We start from the raw sequence: 25793 nt of genomic DNA, 5'->3' as shown, positions 1-25793 counted from the left end.
AGAATCAAAAATCATATCGAACCTGATGTGTATTTTTACATCCCTGCTATTATCTTGGGAAACCTTAATCTTAGATCTTAAATGCAGCCAATAATATACTATAACCTGCTGCAGCCCTATACTACACAGATTATTTATTTAGGTTTTGTAAGTTTGTTCAAGAATATTCTGCTTTAGCAGATGCTTAATACACTAAACAGGAATCATTTTCTTATCCACCCAGAAGAATTTAGGCTAGGAGTACTGACTGAAATCATGCACAAGAGTGTGAGCAGAACACTGCTGCATTGCAGTGGTGCTGATGCCACATGCCACAGAATATAAGGCCATTTTTGTTACTGACCAAACCCCCCTTCTTTCCATTTTCAGTGAACTGGTGGCCAGTGACTGGAAATAAAGTGCGAAACAGTCGGTGTAATTTTGCTAAGCATCACAAGGTTGAGGTGTTTGCTGTGTCCTCTTGCCGAGCTGTTGTGAAAGGCACGCTGCATTGCACGGGGCAGCAGGAAGAGGGGGAGGAAGAGTACTGCAGAGTGCTGCAGTGGCCAGCACCAGGCCGGGGATCACACACCACACTCTGGACTCAGCACACACACTCTCTGGAGGTGTCTACTTCAAGGGCTACAGTACAACAGCTCTGAACACATTCCACCAAGAAACTGGACTTCAAGAAAAGATCTGTTAGCATTCTGGAAAGAGGCAACATAAGCCTGTGCTGGTAACAGAATCCTATTCTCTGGGTAACCACAGTAAATGGTTAAACCTGGTCTTTTTTCCTTCTGGTAGTTTTGCAAAGGTTATAAACACTAAAGTGAATGCAGAAGCAAATAAAGTGATAGTGTGTGAGCGGAATCTTTGTTGAATGAAATAATAGCGTAGTTCAGTACAAGCTGTGCTTGTAGTACATGGACATCTTTAATTTGGCCATGAAACTGTAATCTAGTAAGATAAAGAAACACAAACTTTCCTGTCTAAGACCATAGTGTCTGTGGCTACTTAGCCTGAGCTCATTTTGTCTGATGTCCACTTTTACCAAAGCTGAGATACGACAGTACTTTTACCAAAGCTGAGATACGACAGTACTTTTACCAAATCTGAGATACGACAGTGTTTTTTCCCCGAGGCCCAAAGCTGTTTTGTCTGATGTCTGAAACCTGATGCTGTACTCACTTCAGATTGCTTTTCACAATGGGCAATGACACAAAGCAGCTATAAAGAAATCAAGTCAGCAAGCCAAGGGTGACAGCGGCAACTAAAACTTCAACAGTAAGAGGAAGAAACCTCGAGAGGAATCAAGACTCAAAAGTTGAACCAATCCTCTGGTCGTCAACAGATAAAAAAGTAACATAACAAAAGCAGTGTGAATAAAGAAAGGAGAAATTACAATGAATATACAATAGTGAATACTGAATAAAAGAAAACAATGTTTTAATGTCCTAAAACATACACTACAACGTAGCCGGCTGATATCTTCCTGCAGGGCTCCCACGCTGCCCCACAGCCCCGCAACCTCCGAATATGTTCAACCAGCTCAGCTCAACAGCTGCATTAGAAGCCCATCACATCACCCAACATGTTTCTCTCAACAAGTTCAGTTATGCTCACACAGTGTCTTGCAATGATTTGCATGAAATAAATCATTAAATGAGCAACAATTATTTTTAACCTGGTAGTACATACATTTTTCCTGTCCATAGGCGCTGTTATCAAGTAACTTGGTAAACCATCATGGGTACAGGTCTAGCTGAGCGCTTCCTTTGTTAAGCTAAAAGACCAAACCATCTATCCTGTCCCATCTCTACTCTAAAATGAGACTAGTTTAGAAGTGAATGGGTCCAGGCCTACCACTGTGTACACAACTGATGCATAAATAATAACTGACACACACAAAGACACTTAACAGAGCAAGGCTTACACAGTGATGTATGCTGCACTTTTATTAGTAAATGTATGATGCAGCATGCCTGTGCAGTTCGACTCTATGCTCAGAGGAGAGTCTGAACACACGGTCTCGTCTCCAGCACTGCCAGGGAGCAGGATTAGAACACTCTTCAGGGCCCAGTGAGTCTCCATCTGTCAGCCCATAGAGGAGGCTGAGCACAGGCCCTATCCCTACGAGCATGTCCCTGCCATATGGCCTGCCTCTCCAAGTCCACTAGTAAGACAGGGGAAGGCCTTTTAGCACAGTATCTTGGGATTCACATTGAGAAGCAGAAACTTTAAATAAAACTTTATTCAAACTTTCAGCACACCAAACACAGACTATCAGTATATAAGATGGCACGATACCACTTCTCTCTCATACAGTTCTGACTTATGTTTTCCTTCTGAAACTGCTATGGTTTAAAGTTAGATTTTTAATTGAAGCACTTCTAAAGGTACTATGCTTAAACAAACTCTCCATGACCCTATATGAAGAAATGCATGACCAACAACATGACTCAAAGAACCAGTTCACTTTCTCTTACACTAAATGAATGAAATGTCAGTGCAAATGTATGCGAATTATTTACTATTTAATTAATTATTTACTAAATTTTAATTAATTACTCTTTCTCGCAATTAAAGAAAGAGTAATTACGGCTCGCCACTCCTTCTTATGGTAACGTTTGGCTACCTGTATGACCCTGATACCAATACAGTGCCATCTCTAGTTTATAATAAGAGCATTTATGCACCAACCTCTCACAGGTGCTACTATAAAACACTCTTCTACATAAATCTAAGGTCAGATTTGTACTCCCTCATTCTCATTTGTAGTTTCCTACCTTGTTATATCACTATGCAATTTTCAAGTAAACTGATGACAAAATATCTAAGAGTCTAGTTTCTAACCTTGCCCTAAGGGGTGTTGTACCTGGAGCCCCCTTGCAGCCGCCATCTGACTTTTTTGATGCCAGAGGCACGATGACATCAGAGGCAGCGAGACGGGCTGCTTGGCATGTGATGTCAGACGGACAGACGGCTCTCTGTGAGACAGGAAGCTCCTTCCTATGAGCAGAGTGTGTTCCGGTCGGGAGTGGGAAGGAATCTCAGCAGAGTTTGCTCTCATGCCAGGAACACAGACTAGAAGCTATTGTGCACCATGGCTTTATCTCAAATGTCAAGCAGTCAAATATTAATATGTAGGGCTCAGTTCAATCACATCTCTTACATCCTTCAGTAATTTCTTCTGTAAAGCTACAAGAAAATCTTTACCTGGGGAGGTACTGTAATTTAGGTAATTACCGACAAGATCTGTGACTTTAATCCAGTATGAATCTGCATAAGAATGTATGTAGTTTTTACAAGTCTGACAGTAATGATTCTGAAGTAAATGACCCTCTGTAATCCGGGGCTCCCTCAGTATTAGTAGTCCTGTTCAAATTGACCTTCCTGTATTATAATAACAAATCCTGTCAGGCTGTGCGCTGCGTTGTTACTGTCACTGAGCATCGCCCCTGTAGCATACGGCTCGGGCTGCAATGACATCTGCAATACTGCCACAGTAGCATGTCAACGGCAGCTGGGCACATCACCACCATAACTACACGTTTCTCTTTTTTTTGTTTGATTTCTTCATAAGAGCACAGCTAAGAGAAGTACATTTTAAAGCAGAAGCACTAACTGAATTGCCGCTTGCTTAGTGTTTTGTATTAATAAGTCAGTCATGCACGGCAAGCATTGCAACAGCAGTCAGACACGCAAACAATAAAAAAGCACTGTAGCTTCTGCCACCATGCTACTTTATTTCAGGCATAAAACAAGTCACTGCTTTTACCTAATTTGTTTAATTTAACATTCAATGATACACAGCCTACAGTAGGCTATGCAAAGTTTAACCTAACCCAAGAGAACATAATACAAAAGATATAGGCCTGTTTTTTTTTTAATATTATTTTAAACCAAAAGTTCAAATCTTTGCATCTCTGCTTCTCTAACCCAGCTCGAACAGCGCTTAAGTTCCAAACAAGATAACCAAGTTATAACACTCTTGCTTATCAATTTAGTCTGCCATCACAGACATAATAACTAACCTTTGTAGACAGAGAGGTGGCATGTGAGAAGTGGACCTGCAAAGTGCCTCACACTGTACACACTCTTTAGGGCTAGAATCTGAAGTTAAACATGCGACAGTTATTCATCTAAGCACAAAGGCTTCAGCACACTCAGACAGCACAGGGAGTGCTTTATGAGGACAGGTATGGTGATGAGCAGCCAACCTTAGCCAGCCCCTTCAACCCTCAGCAGATTGATCATATTTCTGACACCACACTCCACGTGCCACTACAGTACACTGTTACACTTGGCTCAGGGCCAGGAGCGTATCAGTCAGCCACCACAAAAAGGCACCTTAGCCTGGTGTTAGAGAATGACATCACAAGAGCGGTACACACTAATTCCTTTAACTGGGGAATATCATTTCACACAATATGCTAATTTAAAAAATTTGATATGTTAACATTAATATGTCTGATTGATGCTCACAGCTCATGTGCATGCGCACTAGTGACATAAAGATGTGCATATTTTCAGGGCTAATATGAATTTAAATTCTCAGATTCAATCCAAGATATCTTGAATTGTTGATTGAACTGAATTGTTAAAAACAATTAAGAGTTCTAATCTTATACCACACAGATTAGTTCAGATCAAATTCTCAAACAGAACTTTAAATGCCTGCCGTTCCACCCTCTAACAAAATAAACCCCAAAAATCATAACCTCTAAAATGAATAACTGATTTATAAAAGGCCCAGTCATTTGAGCGTGGGTGTGTACATAACATACACCAATCCCCATCCCTGCCCACTTTACTGCACCCAGATGCCTAGTTTTGATTGTTTACAGTGGTTTCCACAAAAGATGGTAAGTGTGAGACCCTCAGGAGAAACCAAGGTGTGTCTCAGCAACACAGGTTCAAATTTCATACATTTTGAAACTGTTATACCCCGAGCATATATGGGCTGTGTACTATTAACGGTAGCAAAATTAGTTAAAGTCAACTTTTCATCATACAATTTCAGCCACTTTCCCATTGCACTATTAAATCTAAGCCAAGACTAAAGTATTTCCAATGACAACTCACCAGCAGTCCTACAATGTAGTCCAGGGAGTTTGCTTAAAAACAGCCTATATAAAACTATATAAAACTATAAAACTGGCCTATATAAACTTAAAATAAAGAAAAAAAAAATCAATCTTTGTAGGAATTTCCAGAGATTTGGTTACAGAGCGAGCTGTGTGCATCAATACACAGATTGGTGAAAAACAACCGAGATGGTGCGGACTGTGAATATGTCCCATAAGGCCCAAATATGTCCCATGAGGCCTAAACATTCACATGCTAAATGCAGTGGTCTAGAATGAAAACCGTCAAAAAGTCATAGTATGTAAATCCAAATGGTGCATCAGCTTGTCTTGCTCACAACCATGCATTTAGAAACACAGTAATTCCAGAACATTTCTGATTTATTCAAGCTACTCTCTTACCAAGACTATGCCAAACAAACACACCGCTATAAACATATTTTCCACAACTCTCTGAAAGGTCTCCTTTAAGTGATCTATTTTGTTCCTTTAGCAGGTTTATTTTCTAACGGTTCCATCAACAATCCGCCTTGCCAGGTGAATTTTCAAAAAGGCATCCGAAACATTTGAACTATTCAGATGGTATCTAAATATCTAAACTCCAGAGATGATATAAGCAGGCAGCAGGTGGTGTAGTACATGCACCTCAGGCCAAAGCAGCAGCTTGTAAAAGGAGAGCACTGTTGCATTCTGTCTGGCAGTACTCGACATGGCCATGTCTATGTACCACAAGTAGGCCAACGCCTGCAGTGCACAGGAAAGGGCACAGTGAGCTGTGTCTGCAGCCATGGCGAATGCTGGTCACGACAGCCCCAGGCAATGCACTCAGTCCAAGTTTGGACAGAGTGAGCTGGCAGGCCCCCACCTAACACACACACACACACACACACACACACACACACACACAGACTCACAGCAGACTCACACTGAGGCTCAGTGACTTGCAGTTCTGCCTGGAGTCTCTTATGTACCACAGTCAGAAAAGGGAGAAAAGCACTAATAACAGGACACTTCACTGCAGCATGTTTTAGGCCAACATACTGAAGGTCAGTGTCCTCAAAAAAAGTTAGAGTTTTAATGTTACTAGAAGTCCAGCTTGACTTCGGCTGGAGATAAAATGCCTGGGGGCTGGGTTTTCCCATGTGGCAATATTCAAAAATAAAGTGCACCGCCATATTCAACACTGTATTGTTATCGTGGACACTTTAAAACCGCAAAACTTTGTATTTCAGGTGAACAAGCAGCAGTTTCATTGCTGACATGATATCCAATAAGACAGCTGAAAAACCAGGACTCCACAAATGAACAAAGACTGCTATCCCATTATACAAATATCCATCACAGAAGTTTTTTTTTCTTTCTAAAGACAAAAATACCCACAATGACATTTAGAATACTAAATATATGTTTGCCTTATACATGCAGAGTTTTATGAAATATCATGATCATATCATAAACCATGGTAGGTCGTGTAACCATCATGCCTTCACACCTTGACGGTATTCGTCTACACCAGTGGTTTCCATTTCCAGTCTGGAGAGACCAATACATTGCAGTTTTGTATTTTCACAGCCTCACTGCTCCAGACTGAACTATAGGGGTATTACTGAGGCCAAAAGAACCTCAACATGACACCGAAGATTCATGATTCAACAATATTAGTGGTATTTGTATTTGATATAGCTCTGCATGTGTAAATCAACACTGAACAATAAAGTAAACAAAATGCTACACAAGGCTATAGGTGCATAACAGGAAGGCAATAGAAATATCACACGCGTTATAAACTGTTACATAAAAGATGTATAAGCGTAACACAGTAATGACTGTAAACTACTTCTGGATGAGTTGAGAAGTGCAAGCATAGCAGAGTGATGTCAACTTAAAGAGCAAACAAAACGCAGAAGCTACTCCGCCCATCTTCTAGACATTGAAGGCAAAGTTCTACTGGGTTACACACCGGCAGGCAAAGGGACCCCTGAGGTGTGAGCCTGAGAGAGCCATCAGTGGACACGACTGGAAGGAAGGGGTCAGCGGAGAAGAGGTCTTCAACACAACACATACGAATTACTACTGAACTATCAAGAAATTAATCTTTAATTATGCCATCATTAAGGACCACATGATTTATCAAGCTAGCCACCAAACACAGTCTGTAAAGCTGATTTTGATCAAGTTCAAGTTCATTGCGCCAGACCACACCAACACCATACGGCACACTAGTTTAGCAAAGTAAAGTCTCATTAGCTGATAACAACATGAGTTTTTTTTATGTTGCATGCAATTTTTCTAACGATTTATTGCTGTGACGTCTGCAAACTGCTGAAGAAAATCCCAAGTAGAGCGAGCTAACAGGGTTTAGCGAGCTAGCTCAAATAACTTACTAACTATATACCAGCGACATTTTTGGTTCAGCAGCAGCATTCTTGCCAGTCAAGTTACATATTTGGTTATTCGTCTCGGTTTGTCCATCCATAACAAATACCAAACATTTTATAAGCTACGAAGGCAGCTAGTCAGCTAGCTAACTAACTGTTTCAGCTGTTCAGCTGGCGAGGAAAGAAAACAGAAACCGTACAGTAACAAGAACGACAACAGAGTGTTTTGCTAAAGACTTCAGAGATTATTTTTAGCTTAACGTTAGCTCACTTAGATTCTTGCTAGTACCGAATAAGTTAGCTAGGATTGCTAGGTAGCTACTTATATGCGCATTTCTTGATTGAAAAGAAACCGTTAAACACGACTTGCAACAAGGCTAGACAGATTTATGGCCCTTCACACAGCCAAACTGAGCCTGTCTGTCTGTCTCCACTCCCGGCCGTGGAGCATCGATAGCGGTTAGTTAGCTTTCTGGCTAACCAGCGGTTAGATGGAAAAGTAAGACGGTGCCATTAACTTTTCAGCCCGTCTGAGGCAGCTCCTCATATTCACATCATCACCACATATCAGCACCGCTTCAGGACTAAATAACACGAGTACGTATCTAATTCACCCTGAAACAACAAGCTAGCCATGGAGAAATGCTGTTGACTTACCTCTAAAAAGAGTGAGATAATCACACAATCGCGATTCGGTTGCGTCTGCGGAGAAGAGTCTGTCCGCCACCGCTGCTGGCTTTGTGATGATCCAGCGGAGATGACCTGGATTTCACTGCCAGACACGACACGGCGGGGTGGGGGGTGGAAACAGAAAAAAAGGAAAAGAAAAAAATAAGCGGGGCACAGAGCCATGAGAAGGCAGATCTATGGCGGACGGCTCACAACTCTTCAGAGTAAAAGTCCGGACTGAAATTTATTAAGCGAACACTTTAAATATCACACGCGGTGTAGCGGACATGTTCATTAATGTTTCAGGTCGGGAGCTGTTATAAAGAGGCAATGAATGCGGTAAACAGTTAACAGTATATCGGAAGTCTATTAACCCTTTCAACGTTGTTGGCAATTGTTTTCCGTATGTTTTGTGTATAACGTGTTTCTAAAACACGGACAATATTAATCATGTTTTAGTCTTTAAGTTTATGGACCGTGGTAAGTTTACGGAAGTATGTTGAGAGGTTATATGCTGCCCTCTAGTGACAGTTTGGTATATTTCATTTATTTGCTAGTTATTTGCCCCCCCCATACTTTGGATATAAGGCGTTTCTGAGAATAACAGCTGATGTATATTGGAAAATGCATTTTATTTCTCTAATAAAGGTAGTATTAATTACAGCATAGCACTGATTTTACTGTATGTGTAAAGCCCACTTCCAACGTATGAAAAAAAAAATCCTGAATGTTGTCTATAATATGTTTTGGAACGAAATCCTTCATAAACACTACTTGAACAGAAGTATTGGGACACCTACACATCACACCTACAGGAGCTTTTATGACGTCCCATTCTGAATCCATAGGCGTTAATATGGAGTTGGTCAGGGTATAACATCTTCCACTCTTCTGGGAAGCTTTCTATAATATTTTGGAGTGTCTGTGGGAATTTTTTGTCCATTCATCCAGAAGAGCATTTGTGAGGTCAGACACTGATGCTGGACGAGAGGGCCTGGCTCGCGATCTCCGTTCTAGTTCAACCCAGCGGTGTTTGATGGGGTTGGGGTCAGGGTTCTGTGCAGGCCAGTCAAGCTCTTCCACACTAAACTCACCCAGCCGTGCCTTTATGGACCTTGCTTTGGGCACTGGGACACAGTCATGCTGGAACAGAAAAGGGTCTTCCCCAAACTGTTCTCACAAAGTCGGAAGCATACAATTGTCCAAAATGTCTTGGTCTGCTGAAGCATTAAGATTCCCTTCACTGGAACTAAGGGGCCCAAACCAACCCCTGAAAAACAACCCCACCGCTTTTTTTCCCTCCTCCACCAAACTTTACAGTTGGCACAATGCAGTCAGGCAGGTAATCTGGCATTGTGCATTTTTATCTTATGTTTGTGTGCAGCTGCTCAGCCTTGAAAACCCATTTCGTGAAGCTCCTAACGTGCAGCTCTTTTGCTGATGTTGCTTCCAGAGGCAATGTACAAAGTGAGTGGTTCAACAGAGAATAGACACTGTGCGCTTCAGCAGCCGCCGACCCCACTCTGTGAGTTTGTTTGGTCTACCGAGTCGTGGCTAAGCTGTGGCAGAGGTGGAATCTATGACAGTGCCATGTTTAAAGTCACAGAGCTCATCAGTACGACCCATTCTACTGCCAGTGTTTGTCTATCGAGACTGCAAGGCTATGTGCTTAATTTTATACACTTGATAGCATTGAGTGTGGATGAAACATCTGAACTCAATAATTTGGAGGGGTGTCCCAATACTTTTGTCTATATAGTGTATGTACATGACAATGAAGCATAAACCAACAAACAAGTTGGACTGCAAATCCGATTTTTGTAGGATGTGTAATTTAAATGTCAACTCATTTCTTACCTTTACATTCATCAGAACCAATGTTCAAATGATCTTATTTAAATTAATTTTTGTCATATTACATTGCATGTAATTTCAGGAAAAAAAAAATCCAGGGGAATAAATCCCAGGAATGCAGTTATCCAGATGAAATTTCAGTATTAGAGAATACACACTCAGTAAATGTGCTTGGATAATATTGGCCCTCAGCATTTGATCAGGATAGAAAATAAAAATCTGCCCCTGGGGGGGCTTCTTCCCCGAGTTACCATAATTGCGTATTAATTTCTGAATACACCTCTCTCAGTTATAGAGATTAACAGCTCTCATTACGTGGAGAAAACTGTTCACCTCAAAACGTGTCCAAATAGGTTTAGTCATTATATAACTAGCAACCAGGACTGTGTTCTCTTCTGTAGCAGAGCATCTTCAGTACTAGTGTAGCGAACAGGTCAGGCTCTGTCTGGTTAAACGTGATTTCCTTTACCCCAAAAAAGTAGATTCTCTCTGCTTTACTGATGCAGCAGTAAAGGGAAAAACTTGAGGGGTGCGTGAGCGACAGGACTGCCAGTGTTGGTAATTAAGTTATGCTAATGCTGATATATTTTAGCAGTGCACTCTTAGAAAAGGATGTAAAATGAAACACTTCATCAGTAGGTATTAGGTTAGTTCTGTTTAAGGATTGTCACCTTAGACGGACAAGAACGTCACGAAGCCCAACTATGCAGTGATTTAAAGAGAACACTGGCATGAGAATTCATCTTAATTTTGAAATTTGTGAACAGCAGAGAAAGATAGGCGGTACATTCGAAATAACAGCTCGCACATTACTGATTAGGTACGACCAACAGTTTTTAAATTTTTAAAATTACTGCATAATTAAATCATTTAGATGTAACTGAAATCATTCAGTGGTTTGATATGAATCGCTTCGTTCTAAAGAAACTTGCTAGGTCAGAATTGTTCACAGTGATAAGAACCAGATGTCTGAAGCGTTGTACTACAGTGAATGTGAAGTGAGGGTGGGCGATATGACAAAATTACGCAATTGGTCAAATATTTTAGAACACCACCATTTTTACAGTTTTACTGATATAAGCAGTTGAAGTCCAGTAACCTGAAATGGTACAAAGGTAAGTGGTAAACTGCCGAAGGTTAAAAAGCCCTGAACAATAAACTGAAAATCGTTATATAAATCGTTGAATATCGTTATAAAAAGGCCTTTTTCAGTTATTTTTTATTAGTTAACAACTTACAGCTGTTAGTTTATGTTAACAATTCCTACAGGTGTTTTGTCCATTACTTTCCTTGATAACCCGAAACGGAGTTTTAACAGACTTGAGATACTACACCCTCTAGGGCAGTATTTAGACAGTATTGCACTTCAGGATGTAGTATATTGCCATTGCAATGATGGCTACTTTTTTGAGCCAAAACCATAGATAAAATTTTTATGTCCAGTTGTTTTTTTCCTATGCTTTAATTTCAAAATACATTGAGACATTAAACTACATAAATATCCATAAACCTGAAAAAATGGGTGTGTTCTAAAACTTCTGAGCAGTAGTGTAAATCACACTTCACTTTTATGAATGTATTCTGGATTTTGTCAGTAAGAACAGCAGGCATCATAAAAAAAAGAAAGATTTTTATATTTAGACCAAATATAGAGAGTCTGTAAACAACCAGCTTATAGCAACAGCATAAACCCCACAGTAACAAGTAGCTGATTAGGTTGACCTACTATGCCATTGTTTTATTTTATTGATTTATTTTTACCAGTTGTTTGAAGTGTTTTACTGCTTAAATAGTTTATTTCTGCCAACACTCAATTAAAATAAAAGCTCTGTACTTCACAGCCTTTTGAAATGGCACACTACTCTTTTGCTGGTTCATTTTTAATTTGTTCACAAATCTCAAATAAACTAAATATCATGAAAAACGTAGTGAAAACGTCAAATATCATGATGTTATATGTTCCCCATATCACCCATCCTTAATATGAAAGCTTCAGTAAATACACTACTCAAAATTGCTGTACATATGAATAGACAGATACTCTGACTCTTTTTTATTTCAGTCATAGCTTTATTTTAATCCTAGGTGGCACATGGCCAAAATGTACAACCCTCTCCTTCTGAGTCCTGGAGAGGCACATGAAGCCCTTGCTCCACATCCAGACGAACACAGAGAAACTGACAAAGTTATGTATCTCTGGTGTTCTAGAGCCAATGTCATGGTGTTTCTATATTCTGTTCAGTCTAACTGTGGAGCAGAGACTTGCCAATGAGATACAGAAATTGTAGATACAGTGTGAAGATGTCTTCTGTCCTCCAGAGACCTGTACAACAGCTCGGGATTTCCGTTCCAGTGGCATTTCATCAGTTTAGGCCTTCTCCTCATAGTACAATACAGCAGTCCCAGACAGACCCCATCTTGAGCGCTCTTGGCAGCGCTGGCATAATCGATCCAGCTGCTCCTTTAAATAAAACCCTGCTGAGCTCTTCAGAGGCCCCTGGCGTCTGGAGGTAAGCTAGAGTGAGAGCATGGAGCCTGTGAGTGTACTGTGATTTCTGGTACAGAAGTCCGTGCTGGTGAGTAGTAGGGCGTCTGCCTGCTGCGGGCACGCTTCAGTCCAGCAGAAGCCCCTCCATGCTGTGGGGGGTGGGGAAACCAAGCCGAGGCCCGGGGGCTAGTGCGGCCGTGCCTGGCCCAGCATCTTCAACCTGGCCTGGTCAATCACATCCAGCAGGTTCTTAGCATCCACAGCCAGCGCATGGGCAGCCGTCAGCATCTGCTTTTTATAGTCCTGCTGGAGACTGGTCATCACATACTGTTGGGCAAGCTTCATTTTATTAATCAGCTCAGCCAGGTCAGAGTTGAGCAGCTTCTGAGCCATCTCCACCTAAAGAGCATGAGGTAGGTAAACATTCATAAGCAATGCAACAGAGTAACAGAAACAAATTCTCATAAGCAATACAATAGTAGGTACTAGAAACAGATATGTACTCATGAACAATGCAGTAGTGGGTACTAGAAACACACACAAGCCAAAAAATAAATACTAAAAACAAATATTCATACCAAAGTAAGTAATACAAACAGGCAAACAAGCAATACAATAGCAGATACTAGAAACAAATATTAATGACCAATACAATTAGCAAGTACTAGCAACAGGAAAATACCCATAAATGATGCAATAGTGGGTACCAGAAACAGGGAGCAATATCAGTATGTACTTCTCACCATGAAATTATTTGAATCTAACAATCTCAGTGTACAGGAACACTGCCTTGATGTGAGAGTTATGGCAATGATGTTTAAGTGTGTTATAAGTAATTAATAATCACTAGTACCTCTCGGTGTGTGTGAGCAGGCAGTAAGGGAATTGTCTCATCCACTGTGGCCAGTAGATTCCTCAGTGCTAAACCCACCTCCTAAAAAACAAATCATTTTAACACTTCACTTACGTCACATGGCAACAAGAACATAATATGCCAGACATTTACGTACAGATTTATTATTATTATTAAACATCTGAAGGACAAGTCCTTCAGAGTGAAATGATAAACACTAAATAAACAAATTATTCTGTTTCAAAAAATTACACTATGATGAAATTGGATGTCATGATTCGCTCATTCAACATGATTATGGAATTTTCATTTCATTTCCAAATGACTGTTTAAAAAAACTGTCTTCATTTTTACAAAAACACTTTGCTTAAGACATATTTCTTTTTCAATTTCAAAGCAAAACTTTTCATAATGACTCATGTCAGAACTGGTTCAATATTTTCATTTAGAGACTCCAAATAAAAACAACTGCAATTACACTGACCACTTTGACAAAGTTCCTTAACAATTTAAGCACCTTAATCGACCTTGAAAGACTCTGAAATGCAACATTAACTTTGATATATAATAAACACTGAACAATAACAATATCTTTTGAGTAAATGTAGTGAGTGAGGTGTGCACATTTGCATCATACCTTCACCATTGGCACATACTCCTCAGGGGGAGCTGGCTGGATTTTACTGGACATCTCAATCACAGCCTTCACAAGCCCAGTCACATTCTCATAGACTTTATCATTGGAGCGGTCCAAGTTAGCTGTAGGGGGAGAGCTAATCTCCTGAGGCTGGATCTGAATTAAGATAGAAAAAAAGAAACAAAAAACAATTACAATACACAATAAAACCTAGTATGCAATGGTCTTGTACGTCTGACAAAAATGTTATTACTGTCTATAGTTATTATTGTCTACTCTCATTGCCTGCTTTGTGGTAAGCTGAAAATATTTTATTGTGACTGTCATTTCAGATTTTCGGTAACAGGTGGCAGTATACTACAGAAAAAAAAAAAAATTCACCACTTCATATGTATATGGTTAGAAATTCCTGTAAATTATCAACCAACCAAAGATTAGCACTATAGAAGACTTAAGTGTGGACTAATACGTAGAAATTTCTAATGAACTGCCGTAACACTCAATAAAATAAGGTCTTACTAGAAGGAAATCTGGGCTGTGCTGAAATTTCACACACAGCGAGCTATAGTTATAACCCCATCTTCACACCACACAGGTTTGTTTAAAACAAACAAAAAAAAAAATAAAAGACAAGAGGCTGTTGGTTAGTCACTAGAAGAAAACCCAGAGAACATCCTGATGATAATTAGTAAGCTCTTGTATCCAAAGTTTAATGATCACCTCCACTCAAAAGACAACAGGCTCCCATCAACATAGCGATTCTGACCACTCAGACAAGAGACAACAGTTAGAACACTCTATAAACCATCTGTCAACTTCAGGAATTGTGATGAACTGATGTGGATTTGATAGTTGGGAGTTATACTGCTGAATAGTAATATTTAAAGCAGTCAGAATGGTGTGCTTCTATTCTGAAAGTTGACAGACATGCAGACAGGGGGACAGACAGAATCCACTCAGTGTTCTTACCCTCCAGGGCTAGAGATGCAAAACAGTGAGGCAGAAAGTGAACGAGAGTGAAAGATACAGAGAGAAAGGGAGAGAGCGACAGAGGAATTAATGTACAAGTGATACATATACATGCATCATTTCCTCATATGTTGATAATAGATAGGCAGATAGGGAGGTATTAAATATTGCTTTAACAGTCAATGAATTCAGCTCAGCAGATTCAGTTCCAGGTCTGTTTACATGCCTTCGCTCAACTGTCTGTACTTTGTGTATGATGGCATTTCTATTTTCAATGCATGCACGATCCAGTTTGCAAAACTTCTTATAGGATCTGCAGGGCAAAGCTTGTTAACAGTCATAAAGCTTCACATAGAACATGGCATCTGACTGGCTGAGCCAAGGCATGGCCTTTCTCAGGCAACTTTCATCGCCATCCCAAGCATCATTACATCCAACTAATCCACCACAAAACATGCTCCATTCTGACTTAGCACTAGCAAGAAGACACATCTGGGTGAAGGTCTAATGGCATACTGGCTTGATAAGTCAGATACTGCATTCTGTCTGGAGCTTTGTTAGCATTTAAAAATTCCCCCCATTTTTGGATTTGTGTTGTGTGCAGGGGCCTCTCTCACCTGTGGTGTATGTGCATGAGTAAGTTTCTTTATAATAAAAATAATTTTTTTAAAAATTTGCAATTTAGACTTTTAGAAATAATTTCTATTGGCCTCTAAAATCAGAGTAGGGATGGGCAATATGACAAAAAACTAATATGATACTTCAAGCATTTTCTTGATACACAATATGCATCATTATATTTAGTTTTTCTGAGGTTTGATATGTTGGAACAGAAAAAAGCATCAGTAGAGCAAAAATAATATAATGATTTTTATTCAATGTTTTACAAACTGCACTGCACTAAATCCAATTAAACAGGACTAATTATGCTCTCTTTGTAATGGAATATGCAGCTGATAAGTGTTCTTTAAGTACTGAGAATATCCATAAACGCCTAGAAAAGCATACTGCAGCATAATGTGCTGTCATATGATAAGATAATGATAAATATCATCATACTGCCCATCCCCAAGCTAAAGTTAGGACTTTAACTGCAGACATAATAGAATTTAGCTATAGTATTTGTAGTTAAATGGAAATCCCCATTAGTGGACAGAGGCTAAAGCTTGCATGTGCGTACGTTGTAAGGGGATTTTCAGCCTAAAAATGTTTCACTTGGAAATACTGAGTCTTCTGCTATGCTATCTTGATCCCCCTTGTGTTACAGTATAATCCATGGAGACACAATATAGCCTGCATGGCATAAACACTACAAATATACATGATACTTGGACTTGTGTGCGTTTGTAGAAGTATTTTAAAAAGCAGTGAACAACATTATTAGCATGCTATAACCACAGTGGTGAGCAAAAAGAAAAGGTATCATGCTTTTATAAACTCTGAACACAGCACAGACTACCAGAACACAAAAACTATTCTTTCACATGGTGCATAATGACGACAGGATGCAGGTTAGGCCTGTGTCCAGCAGTGTGTTCCCGTACCTTGACTCCATCATTGTAGCTGTCAGCAGGGTTGAGGCAGGCGGCACTGGCTGGATGGGTGGGGGCTCCAGGTCGAGGAGGCTTCTTAGGAGGAACAGCATGATCTGAGGAAAAAGTTCATTGGCAAACAGACTTATCATAAAAATCAAAAACACTGCCGAAATACATAGCCTGGACAAGATGTTACTATAATGATATACAAACATGTGCTTTCAGGGCTAAAACTGAAGGCTTCTAGTGAGTGGAAACAATTACTCTAAGCAAAAAATAACATCACAAACATGAGTCATTTCACACTTTTTTTGTTCTTAAAAAAAAAGAAAAAAAAAGAAAAAAAAGGAGTGTAAATTGCTCTGAAGCAACTATGACCATGAGCTGAGAGATGGAGATTTACCTGTTTTCCCCACAGGCTGGTAGATGTGCTGGTTTCCTGGCTGCAGAAATAAACAAAAATACCATCAGTCAGTGAAAAATTTTGAAGTAACTCCAGTGTAGCATCTCCAGCTGTGTTGTTGTGGTCTGGGTGGGGAACAAGCCAAATGCCTGAGATGCCTACACATAAACACAAACATACATCTGACCACACCACACAGTATCAAAAAAGAGAGCCCAAAAGGACAGACTGGACCAGCCCAGCAGGCATGTACAAAAAGGAGTACTGCTTTTCTACCAAACCAGTACAATGAGGCAAGTTTTCAGCTGCATTTCTCTATGTGCCATGTATTCCAAATCTGCTGCTGAGCAAAAATTCCATAATTTATTCTTAAAAATAAATCTACAATGTCCTTGAGACGCAAGAACAGAATGAACAAATATGAGCAAAACAGTTTAGCAAAAATCTATTTAATCTAATTTGTTTTTTCTGAATAATATTGCAATAACTACAATTTAAATTGCGGTTATATTCTATAAATTAAGGTCCATGCATGTGGTCAAGATGACCAGCACATCTATTTCTTTCTGGCTTGAAGCTTAAACACTGAAAAGTCAGTTAGACTGATAGGAACCTCATCTACAGGCGGTTCACAAGCTCAGTGTTATTAGGTTAAATTACCCCACTTAGAACTTGTTTAGGCAACACTCTAGGCTAAAATTGTTTGTATATGTTTTCTCTCAATGACACTTCAAAACTTTGGAATTTATCGTAAGTATTCAAATGATATTTAAGTGTTTTAGATCCAGTCTATTCTACAATTCAACAGCACCAAAACAGGAAATAATGAATAAAAACCCACAAAGGAAACACCCATACCGCAAATACCAACTGCCACTCAGCCCCCTCCCAATAAATAAATACATTTCTCGGCCACTCATGTCCGGCACCAATACCTAATGAACAAAATGTACAAAAAATTAAAACAAACTGCACCTTTCAGCTTTATAAAATAATCAACAATATTCATTTTTAATGTATATGTTTCTTGTTCCTATATTCAACACTGCAACATCACAGGCAGAAACACCATTAGCTGAGAAAATACAGTGAAATTCTACAATTTAAATTTATTTGTGTAGTATTTTTTACAACAGGCATCGTCACAAAGCAGCTTTAAAGAAATCTCGGTCCAAGCCTCAAGCCAGCAAGAGGAGGGCTGCAGTGGCATGGTCCACATCAGCAAAACAGTAACACAACAAACAAACAAACAAACAAACTAGTGCTAAGCTCATCTTAACCGGGAGACAGAGCGTTTGGTGTAATGCTTGCTCTACAATTCAAGAGCCATCTTTGAGCCAAGATGTTTTTGGGAAACCAGCCATTTTAGGTAAATATTTTTTCCTTAGATTCTTCTACAGTTTTATATCACTTGTTATGCATACTGTAGCACTGATGAGATGGTGATTCCAACCCTTATTGTAATAATGTGTTAGACGTAAATGATGTTTCCATAGTTGAATATTCATTTAAACAGTGAGAGCAGTTAATGGACATGGCCAAAGTAATTTCCTTATTTCGTTTGGTGTAAGGTATGAGTAAGAGGATGACTATGAGTAAGGTCTGACAGATTTCAATACTAAATTTAACACTAGTTACCAACACAAATGTGGCTTTATGAATTTCAGATGAAGTGGTGTAAACCACAGTGGATACTTTCACACACACTTGTGCATAGGTCAAGATCTTAGAACAACAAAGTGAAAGGGGCATGATATGAGTAATATCCTGCCCACGCATAAAACATCCCCTGAGAATAAACCAGCGGTCATTAGGAACTCCAACAGAACAGCTATTCCATTTCATTTCGTTCCCATCACTTTGGAAGTGAAACTGAGGTATCCCCAAGCAACACCACAGAGCTCACTGTGTGAGGAGAAGAGAATGTGCAAAGAGTACCAAGCAGCTTCTGCACAGACATTTACCAGTGAAACATCTTTCATCACTGCCCAGGATATATTTCTTCATCACATACATAGTGGTTCACAAACAGGTTTATCTGCGATATTCAGTAGGTGAAAGGTGCTGTTCAGTGAAGTACACTTTCAGCTTGCTTGTAAGAGCAGATTAAAGGGGCAGACTACACAAAAAGTCTGCTAAGATGTGACCCCTTGTGTCTGTCAAGACCAGACTCTGTGTTTTTAAAAGATTATTACATTACTAATCAAAATACCCTAATGCCTGAAGGTAGGCAACTCCAGCAGACACTTACAAATTTCAACAAAGAAACCAAAGCAGACAGTAATAAGAATGGAGTCCTCTGTGTGCCCCAAGCATACACCCATGTCACAGGTCTTCACTAAGGTCTCATCCATTTTGTTTTCTCCATTCAGGTAGTACAGGTTAATCCTCTCATCTGAGAAACCACTCAGGTATTTGTAAGAGCAACGAACTGCAGTCTGTAACTCCATAAGGCATAAGGCAATATACTAGTCATAAGGCAATATACTAGCATTCTAGTCGATGCACCAGGTCAAGAGTAAGAAAAGAAAGACTCCCAGATAGTAGCTAGCTCATTCAATTAATCCATGTTAGCTGGCAAACTGAGGGTCGAAGGAAAAGCATTCTAGTTCTAGTGGTTAGTGCAAAGTAGCTACTCTACTGGACATAGCAGAGGAAGCATTCTTTTGGTATGTGAATCCATACAATGAAGCGCATGGCAGAAGTGGGTAAGCTTCACAAGAAACTGTGATGAAGTTGGGGAGTGAATACACTGCAGCCAGTGCCAAACAGAGTTACATCCTGCTGAGCTGGTGCCTTAGGGTGTGAATTTGTAGGAGTGGTAACAGTGGAACAGGCCCATGCGGAGCACCATAAACCCAACAACAGAAAATACCACAAAAAATATCACTGATTAGCTTTGTTGCTGAGGCACAGCAAGCCAAGGGAAAGGCAGCAGTAGCTCTACAAGGCATAGTTAGGTGTTGCAGATCCTATCAGACTTGAGAAGCAGCACTTCTGAGTTAAGGCGTGGGAAGTGGTGGAAAGCCAGTTACAGCCCCCCCACAGCCACAAATTGAGCCAAGAGAATAATAATTAGCTTCTGTGCTGTGGCTGGAAAGCAACTGGGAAAAGCCATAGCTAACTGCAGTTCAATGCTGTAGCTACCAATAGCTATGCAGAGTTTGGGAAAATGAGGAAAAAACAGCTTCATTTATTATCTTCAGTAAACTGCTTTTAGATGACACCGTTTCAGAAGAGTATCTAAAAGCAAGTGTTTCAGTCTGGGAATAAGTTCAGTCAAACATAGGGTCATGAGGTGAAAACAGAGTGAGTGAGTGAGCTGTATACAAGCAATCCAAGCGGCCAACCTGTGCCACAGTGAGAATACAAAAAGAGTGACTCTGCTGGTATAAAATCTCATATGAGATCAAGTGTTGGAGATTCAGAAATATCCACTGTACTTTGCACTGCCTCCGGCAGCCAGCAGTAACAAAACAGCATTAATGTTGGTAGCGTTCAGCAGAGTCCACATTTGTTGTTTCAGTAAACACAACACATGTGGGAAGAAACTCTTTTCAGATTTCATTCAGTACTGAAAAAGCCACTATTATCAAAAAATGCATGCAGTTCTTCCAGGGTCCCTCCATTAAAGGAAATGTGAAGGAAGCTGAGGTTAATAATGTCTAATCATGAATATCTGCATGTTTATGTGAATGCGAATAATGTACAAAGAATTGTTTATTATTGAAAAACGAGGAAGTCCATCCTGGAAAACAAACATACAAACAGAAACTCACCGGTCCCTGGAGAGTGCAGTCCTCTCGGTCTATACTCCCTCTGGAATTCCTCAAGTCTGGTTTCTGAGACAGGGGAAACCAGAGCATAAATCTTTAGTGAAGACTAATATCTCTAGAACTTTTTTAGTATTTTCAGGGCTGTTACATGCCCTTGTTAGGAGCATCAGCACAACAAGAAAAACCAAGTGCAAAATTGGACATGACAGAAAACAATTAAATCACCAAAAATGTGACAGAGCCACAATACATTATACGTACATGTCATACACAAAGAGGACATTTCACTAAGTCAAAACAGAAATGCTTAAGTAACCACAGCATGTTAAAAATGACACTTGGCTTAGCATATCCCTGTCCACAAACACAGAGATAAGTAGCTACAGTTAAATGGTCATGTTAACACTAACAAAACTGTCTAAAACAAAACGCATTAGCACTAGAGAAGACCAAACAAATCAGCTGTCAGGAGCATTTAGAAACCCATCCCTTCCCACCACTGTACCAGTTTCCCAAAGCAGGACTTGAAGACCTGCATCCTACGGGCTCTTCCTTCACGGTTCTTTCTAGAGCGCTGTAAGTATGCAGAAGAGAGCACAGTGTAGCTCCATTCACAGAAAAAGTGTGCGCTGAGAGGAGGCTCCTGTGGTGAGGCATGCATGCACCCACTCTGAGTCACTCGCGCTGAACGAGCCTCAACTTAGCTACACCAACTCTTTCCCCTCGCCCTTCTCTCCTCCCTCCTGTTCTTCCCCTCTCATCTTTCTTTCTCTACCTCCGTCTTTCTCTTTTTCTCAGTCTGCCGTCCTATCTCTCCTCCCTCTTTCTTTGTGTCCCTTCCTTCTTTCTTATGTCTCCTCTTCGTTTCGTTAGCCCTGCCCGCTGGCATGTGCCCACCATTTCCCCAGCATTTAAGAGATGCAGGGTAACGGGGGAAAAAATCCCTCCTAGCCATAGCAATTTAACTTTCATCAGTGGCAGGTCAGGGTGAGTTTAGCTGCTTCACGCATCAGTGCAAACACAACCCCCTCATTACTGAAGAATTCTCCAAAACTGCACCTGTACCATACGCACTGATATACTGTATACAAAACCAAACTCAGTCATCCCAACACAATATGCTGCATCTCTAATTAAAAATCCGCACAGTTTATGTGTACATGCACAGCAATGTTAACATTCAAATGAGTTTTGGAAGCACAGCTTGTTGGTGGTTTTTAGCCTGTTTTGTTGTTTGCTGTGAGCTGCTTTTAGCTGGGCACAGGAAGGAGAATGAGGCTTTCTATGAGACAGGCTGAAGATAATGACAGTTGAGTAAAAATAACTGAGGGATCATGCCAGAACCCCACATCCTGCTCTCTCGCTCGCCCTCTCTCACTCACTCGTTCACTCTTTCTCACACAACCGCTTGGCAAGCATTATACAAGCTCTCTCTCTTCATCTCTGAGCACAAAACTTCCTTCTATGCAACGGGAGGCTATCACAAGAACATAAAAAAATTATGAACTACATTACGCATAGCAACTCTAGAGGTTTATACATAAAACCTGCATTCTCAGTTACTGACATTGGGCTGAATTTGTGAATAAAATATAGACATTTAGAAAATAATGTAGACAATATACGATATTTTATCTGTATTATTATCATGAGAAACAATATATTTTTCTGAGCATATCATGGACACTTAGCACTTAAAGAACACTGACCAACTGCATGCTTCATTACAAAGAGAGCATAATTAGTCATGTTTCATTGGATTTAGTGTAGCACAATATGTGAAATGTTGAATAAATGTCACTGTACATAGAATTTTTGATGGCAGTTTTTAGTTTGTGCGTCAAAATTCTATTTCTGTGTCAAAATGTTTATGTTCATATATATATATATATATATATATATATATATATATATATGAACATAAACATTTTGACACAGAAATAGAATTTTGATATATGATGATAGAATATATATATATATATGTGTAGTGTATCACGATAATGCTTTTAAGTATTGTGATATGTTATTTTTGCCCAATCATATGAAAAGGTTAGTGTCATTTAGGTTAAGGCCAATTACGAGCATTTCCCCCATCATAAAACAAGCCGACACAAGCTGCCCATCATGGATGAGGATGTAACACGCTAACATTTGCTTCATAAGGTTCAGTTTTTACGTGATAGGCAAACGTAAAGATTAGAGCACTAATTTCAGATCCGAAGTCCAAAGTGGACACAATCATTGATACAGCAGTGTGAAATTTCAGTGTGATATATAGCAGTGTAAGGCAGAGATGAGCTGGCTTAAGCTAGAGACAATAGTTCAAGTCTTCTAGTGTCTAAGTCAATCATAGGAGGCTTCAATCACAGAATTTATTGGTCCTTAAAGAAATAAAAGTTCTTCTGCAAACTGAACGATTAACTCAAGCATAATGTTTCATCCTTGCTGTTTTATCAACAACTAAATCCAGGAAAGCCCCTTCCTCCTGAATGTTTGCAGAAATCAGATTTCGGCTTATTTCATGCTCTGAATTTAAAGACACCACATACACAAAACAACATCATAGTTTCACCGGGTCTACCGCAAAACCTGAAAGATATCTAGGAGATACACTACCATGTGTACAACATTGTTCCTGGATAGTAGTGGTTTTGGTTTACAAGTTGTTTACAATTAGACAAAAAGAACAGTAAGTCACACTTGGTCCACACAGAAACAAATCATTTTCTTCCTCTAGAAACAAATCATGCCTTTCCTGCATCTCTGAGAAAACAACTCTCATCTAAGAAGTCTTAAAACGTATTCATTCAACCAAAAGGTTTAGTGAAGCTGGTAGAGGGAGCTCTAGCACTTTTCTTTTTAGGAAATCTGGTGGGAGACGACTGAGAGCAGTCAGGAGCCAGGAGGAGAATGACGTGAAACAGCTGGAGGAGGAAGAGCCAGTGGAAAAAGAGAAATAGAGGACATGACAAACCACTGGAAAGCAAGGCAAGTGAGAGAGCAGAGGAAGCAGAATGAGTACATGCATTAGAGAAGAGGGGAAAGAATAAAGAAGTGAACCAAGTACCATAAAGCGCTCTTCCTGCTCCAGCCAGCGCTGGTCCTCCTCCATCTGCTGCTGCTGCATCATCAGCTGCTCCTCCATCAAGTGAGGTGGGAGAGATTGGCCCCCCATGCCTGCTCTCAATGCCCCACCATCCTGACACACACACACACACAAAGGTATATAATATATTTACTAATCAAATTGTTTCACATTTGGTCAATTTATACTGTAGATGTAGTAGGGGTATAAATCTCTGACCTCACAATTCAAACAATTCTGAGTTATTTGTAAACATACAATGAATACACAAACATGACTAACACTAAGCCTTTTTGGATTTTTTTTTAAATTAGCTCTAGAATTGTATTAAGGAAAACAAATGAAAAATTCTAAGATCTAACTTGAACATAAACATGACATGAAGTCAACTAAATAAGTGTTCTGCTGTCTGCACTCACCTCCAAGCTGGGGTTCCACATAGGGTGGTCCTGAGCAGCTCTGTGGTGGTTCCAGCCATCGTGGGGGTCAAGGCCCAGCCCAGCAGCCTGGGGAGGATACATCCCAGTAGGCATGGCAGGCATGCCATGAGGACCTGGGTAGCCCCCCACCTAGATATCACACCATTAACAGAGATATGAGTCTTACAGATGGCCCACTGGTGGAATAGAAGAGCATGCAGCAGAGCATTCCTAATGGCTGCGGTATGTTTTTATAGCTGGGAGAGTAAATTATTTCACTCTTGAGTGTGGCTTTCAGTTGTAAGATTACTTACATGTGGTTTATAAGAAGGAAAACATGCTCATGTTTTCCCAGATGTGTTCTTGAGTCAACAATGGCCCTACTGCAAAGCTTTTGGGAATTCCAATATTTTTTCAAAATTTCTGCATAATTCAATTGTTAAGATGTAAATGTGAGATGTTCTGTTCTAGAGAAACTTACAGAGAAGTGTGCCTCCAAAAGCTCTGTCAGAGAGCTACTGCACAAAATGGTTAGGAATATGCTGTCTGATGCCTGTGACATTGCTTTACAATAGTTTTTAAAGAAAAAAGGTTTTGTACTAAAATGCACTTATTAAAACACATTTATGTTTCAGATTTACCAGTATTTTACCATTACCAACATTACACTCAGAAGATGCGTATGGGTTACCTGGTCTTTTTGGATAGTGAATAAAATGAATATTTGTTTTGTAGACATTGTGACCCCAGGTTCCTAATACTATCATTGTAAAAAGAAAATCATCATTTTACATTCAATCACTTTGAAGGGCTTTGTTTTCATTTCAACATCTATGCATTCCATCCACCCATGATATCCTAGATGTCACATACAAAGCCAAACCTAAACATGCCAAAAAAAATAAAAAAAATAGTATTGTGAATAAGCACTGTGAAAAAGTATGTGCCCACTTCCTAATTTCTTCTATTTTCGCATAACTGTCACACTTGAATGTTTCAGATCATCAAACTGCTTTCAATATTAGACAAAGATAAACCAAGTAAATAAAAATGCTGTTTTTAAATGATTATTTCAGTTAAGAGTTAAGGTCAGTGTACACGATTCCACAATAAGAAAGACACTGGTCAAAAATTGGCATCCTTGGGAGAGCTGCAAGGCGCAGACCATTGCTGACAAAAAGAACACAAAAGCTCGTCTCGCATTTGCCAAAAAACAACCAGATGACTTCCACGACTTTTGGGATAATATTCCGTGGACTGATGGGTCAAAGGTGGAACCTTTTGGAAGACATGGGTCCCGTTACATCTGGCATAAAGCTAACACTGCATTCCGCCAGTCAAACATGGTGGTGGTAGTGTGATGGTCTAAAGCGGCTGTGCTTCTACAGGACCTGGATGACTTGTCATTATTGATGGAACCATGAATTCTGCTCTCTATCAGAAAATCCTGAAGGAGAATGTCTGCCCATCACTTTGTGACCTAAAGCTTAAACGCAGTCAGGTCATGCAGCAGGACAATGATCTGAAGCACACAAGCAAGTTCATCTCTGAATGGCTCAAAAGTAAAAAAAAAATTACGATTTTAGGGTCACCAAGTCAAAGTCCTGACTTGAATCCCTTTGAGATGCTGTGGCAAGACCTTAAATGGGCAGTTTTAG

At 39.9% G+C, this 25793-nt stretch overlaps 2 protein-coding genes across 11 annotated transcripts in view; both read right to left on the bottom strand.

Annotated features, from left to right (window-relative positions):
* The window catches only part of ldlrad4b (low density lipoprotein receptor class A domain containing 4b), a 72861-nt gene extending 64650 nt beyond the window's left edge, over positions 1-8211 (bottom strand). Inside the window, exon 1 of the mRNA XM_036583929.1 lies at positions 8105-8211. The gene's annotated coding sequence lies outside the window, so the exon portion shown is untranslated. The remainder of the gene's footprint in view (positions 1-8104) is intronic.
* A 3808-nt stretch (positions 8212-12019) lies between these two features.
* ptk2ab (protein tyrosine kinase 2ab) overlaps positions 12020-25793 on the bottom strand; it is a 92035-nt gene continuing 78261 nt past the window's right edge. For 5 of the 10 annotated variants that reach the window (XM_036583894.1, XM_036583872.1, XM_036583871.1 and 2 more), the window contains 9 exons: positions 24136-24285; positions 23699-23830; positions 20635-20697; positions 16856-16895; positions 16462-16565; positions 14918-14926; positions 13949-14104; positions 13312-13392; positions 12645-12857 (listed from right to left, as the gene is read on the bottom strand). In XM_036583894.1, coding sequence (XP_036439787.1) covers positions 12645-12857; positions 13312-13392; positions 13949-14104; positions 14918-14926; positions 16462-16565; positions 16856-16895; positions 20635-20697; positions 23699-23830; positions 24136-24285 — 948 coding nt within the window. Of the gene's footprint in view, positions 12858-13311; positions 13393-13948; positions 14105-14917; positions 14927-16461; positions 16566-16855; positions 16896-20634; positions 20698-23698; positions 23831-24135; positions 24286-25793 lie in introns of all 10 variants that reach the window. The other 5 variants (XM_036583916.1, XM_036583869.1, XM_036583873.1 and 2 more) reach the window with 3 other exon arrangements.

This window comes from Colossoma macropomum, unplaced genomic scaffold, assembly GCF_904425465.1.
Source record: "Colossoma macropomum unplaced genomic scaffold, Colossoma_macropomum, whole genome shotgun sequence".
NCBI classification, from domain to species: Eukaryota; Metazoa; Chordata; class Actinopteri; order Characiformes; family Serrasalmidae; genus Colossoma; species Colossoma macropomum.
Note: the sequence above shows the minus strand (reverse complement) of the source record. Positions and strands in the feature narration are given on the sequence as shown.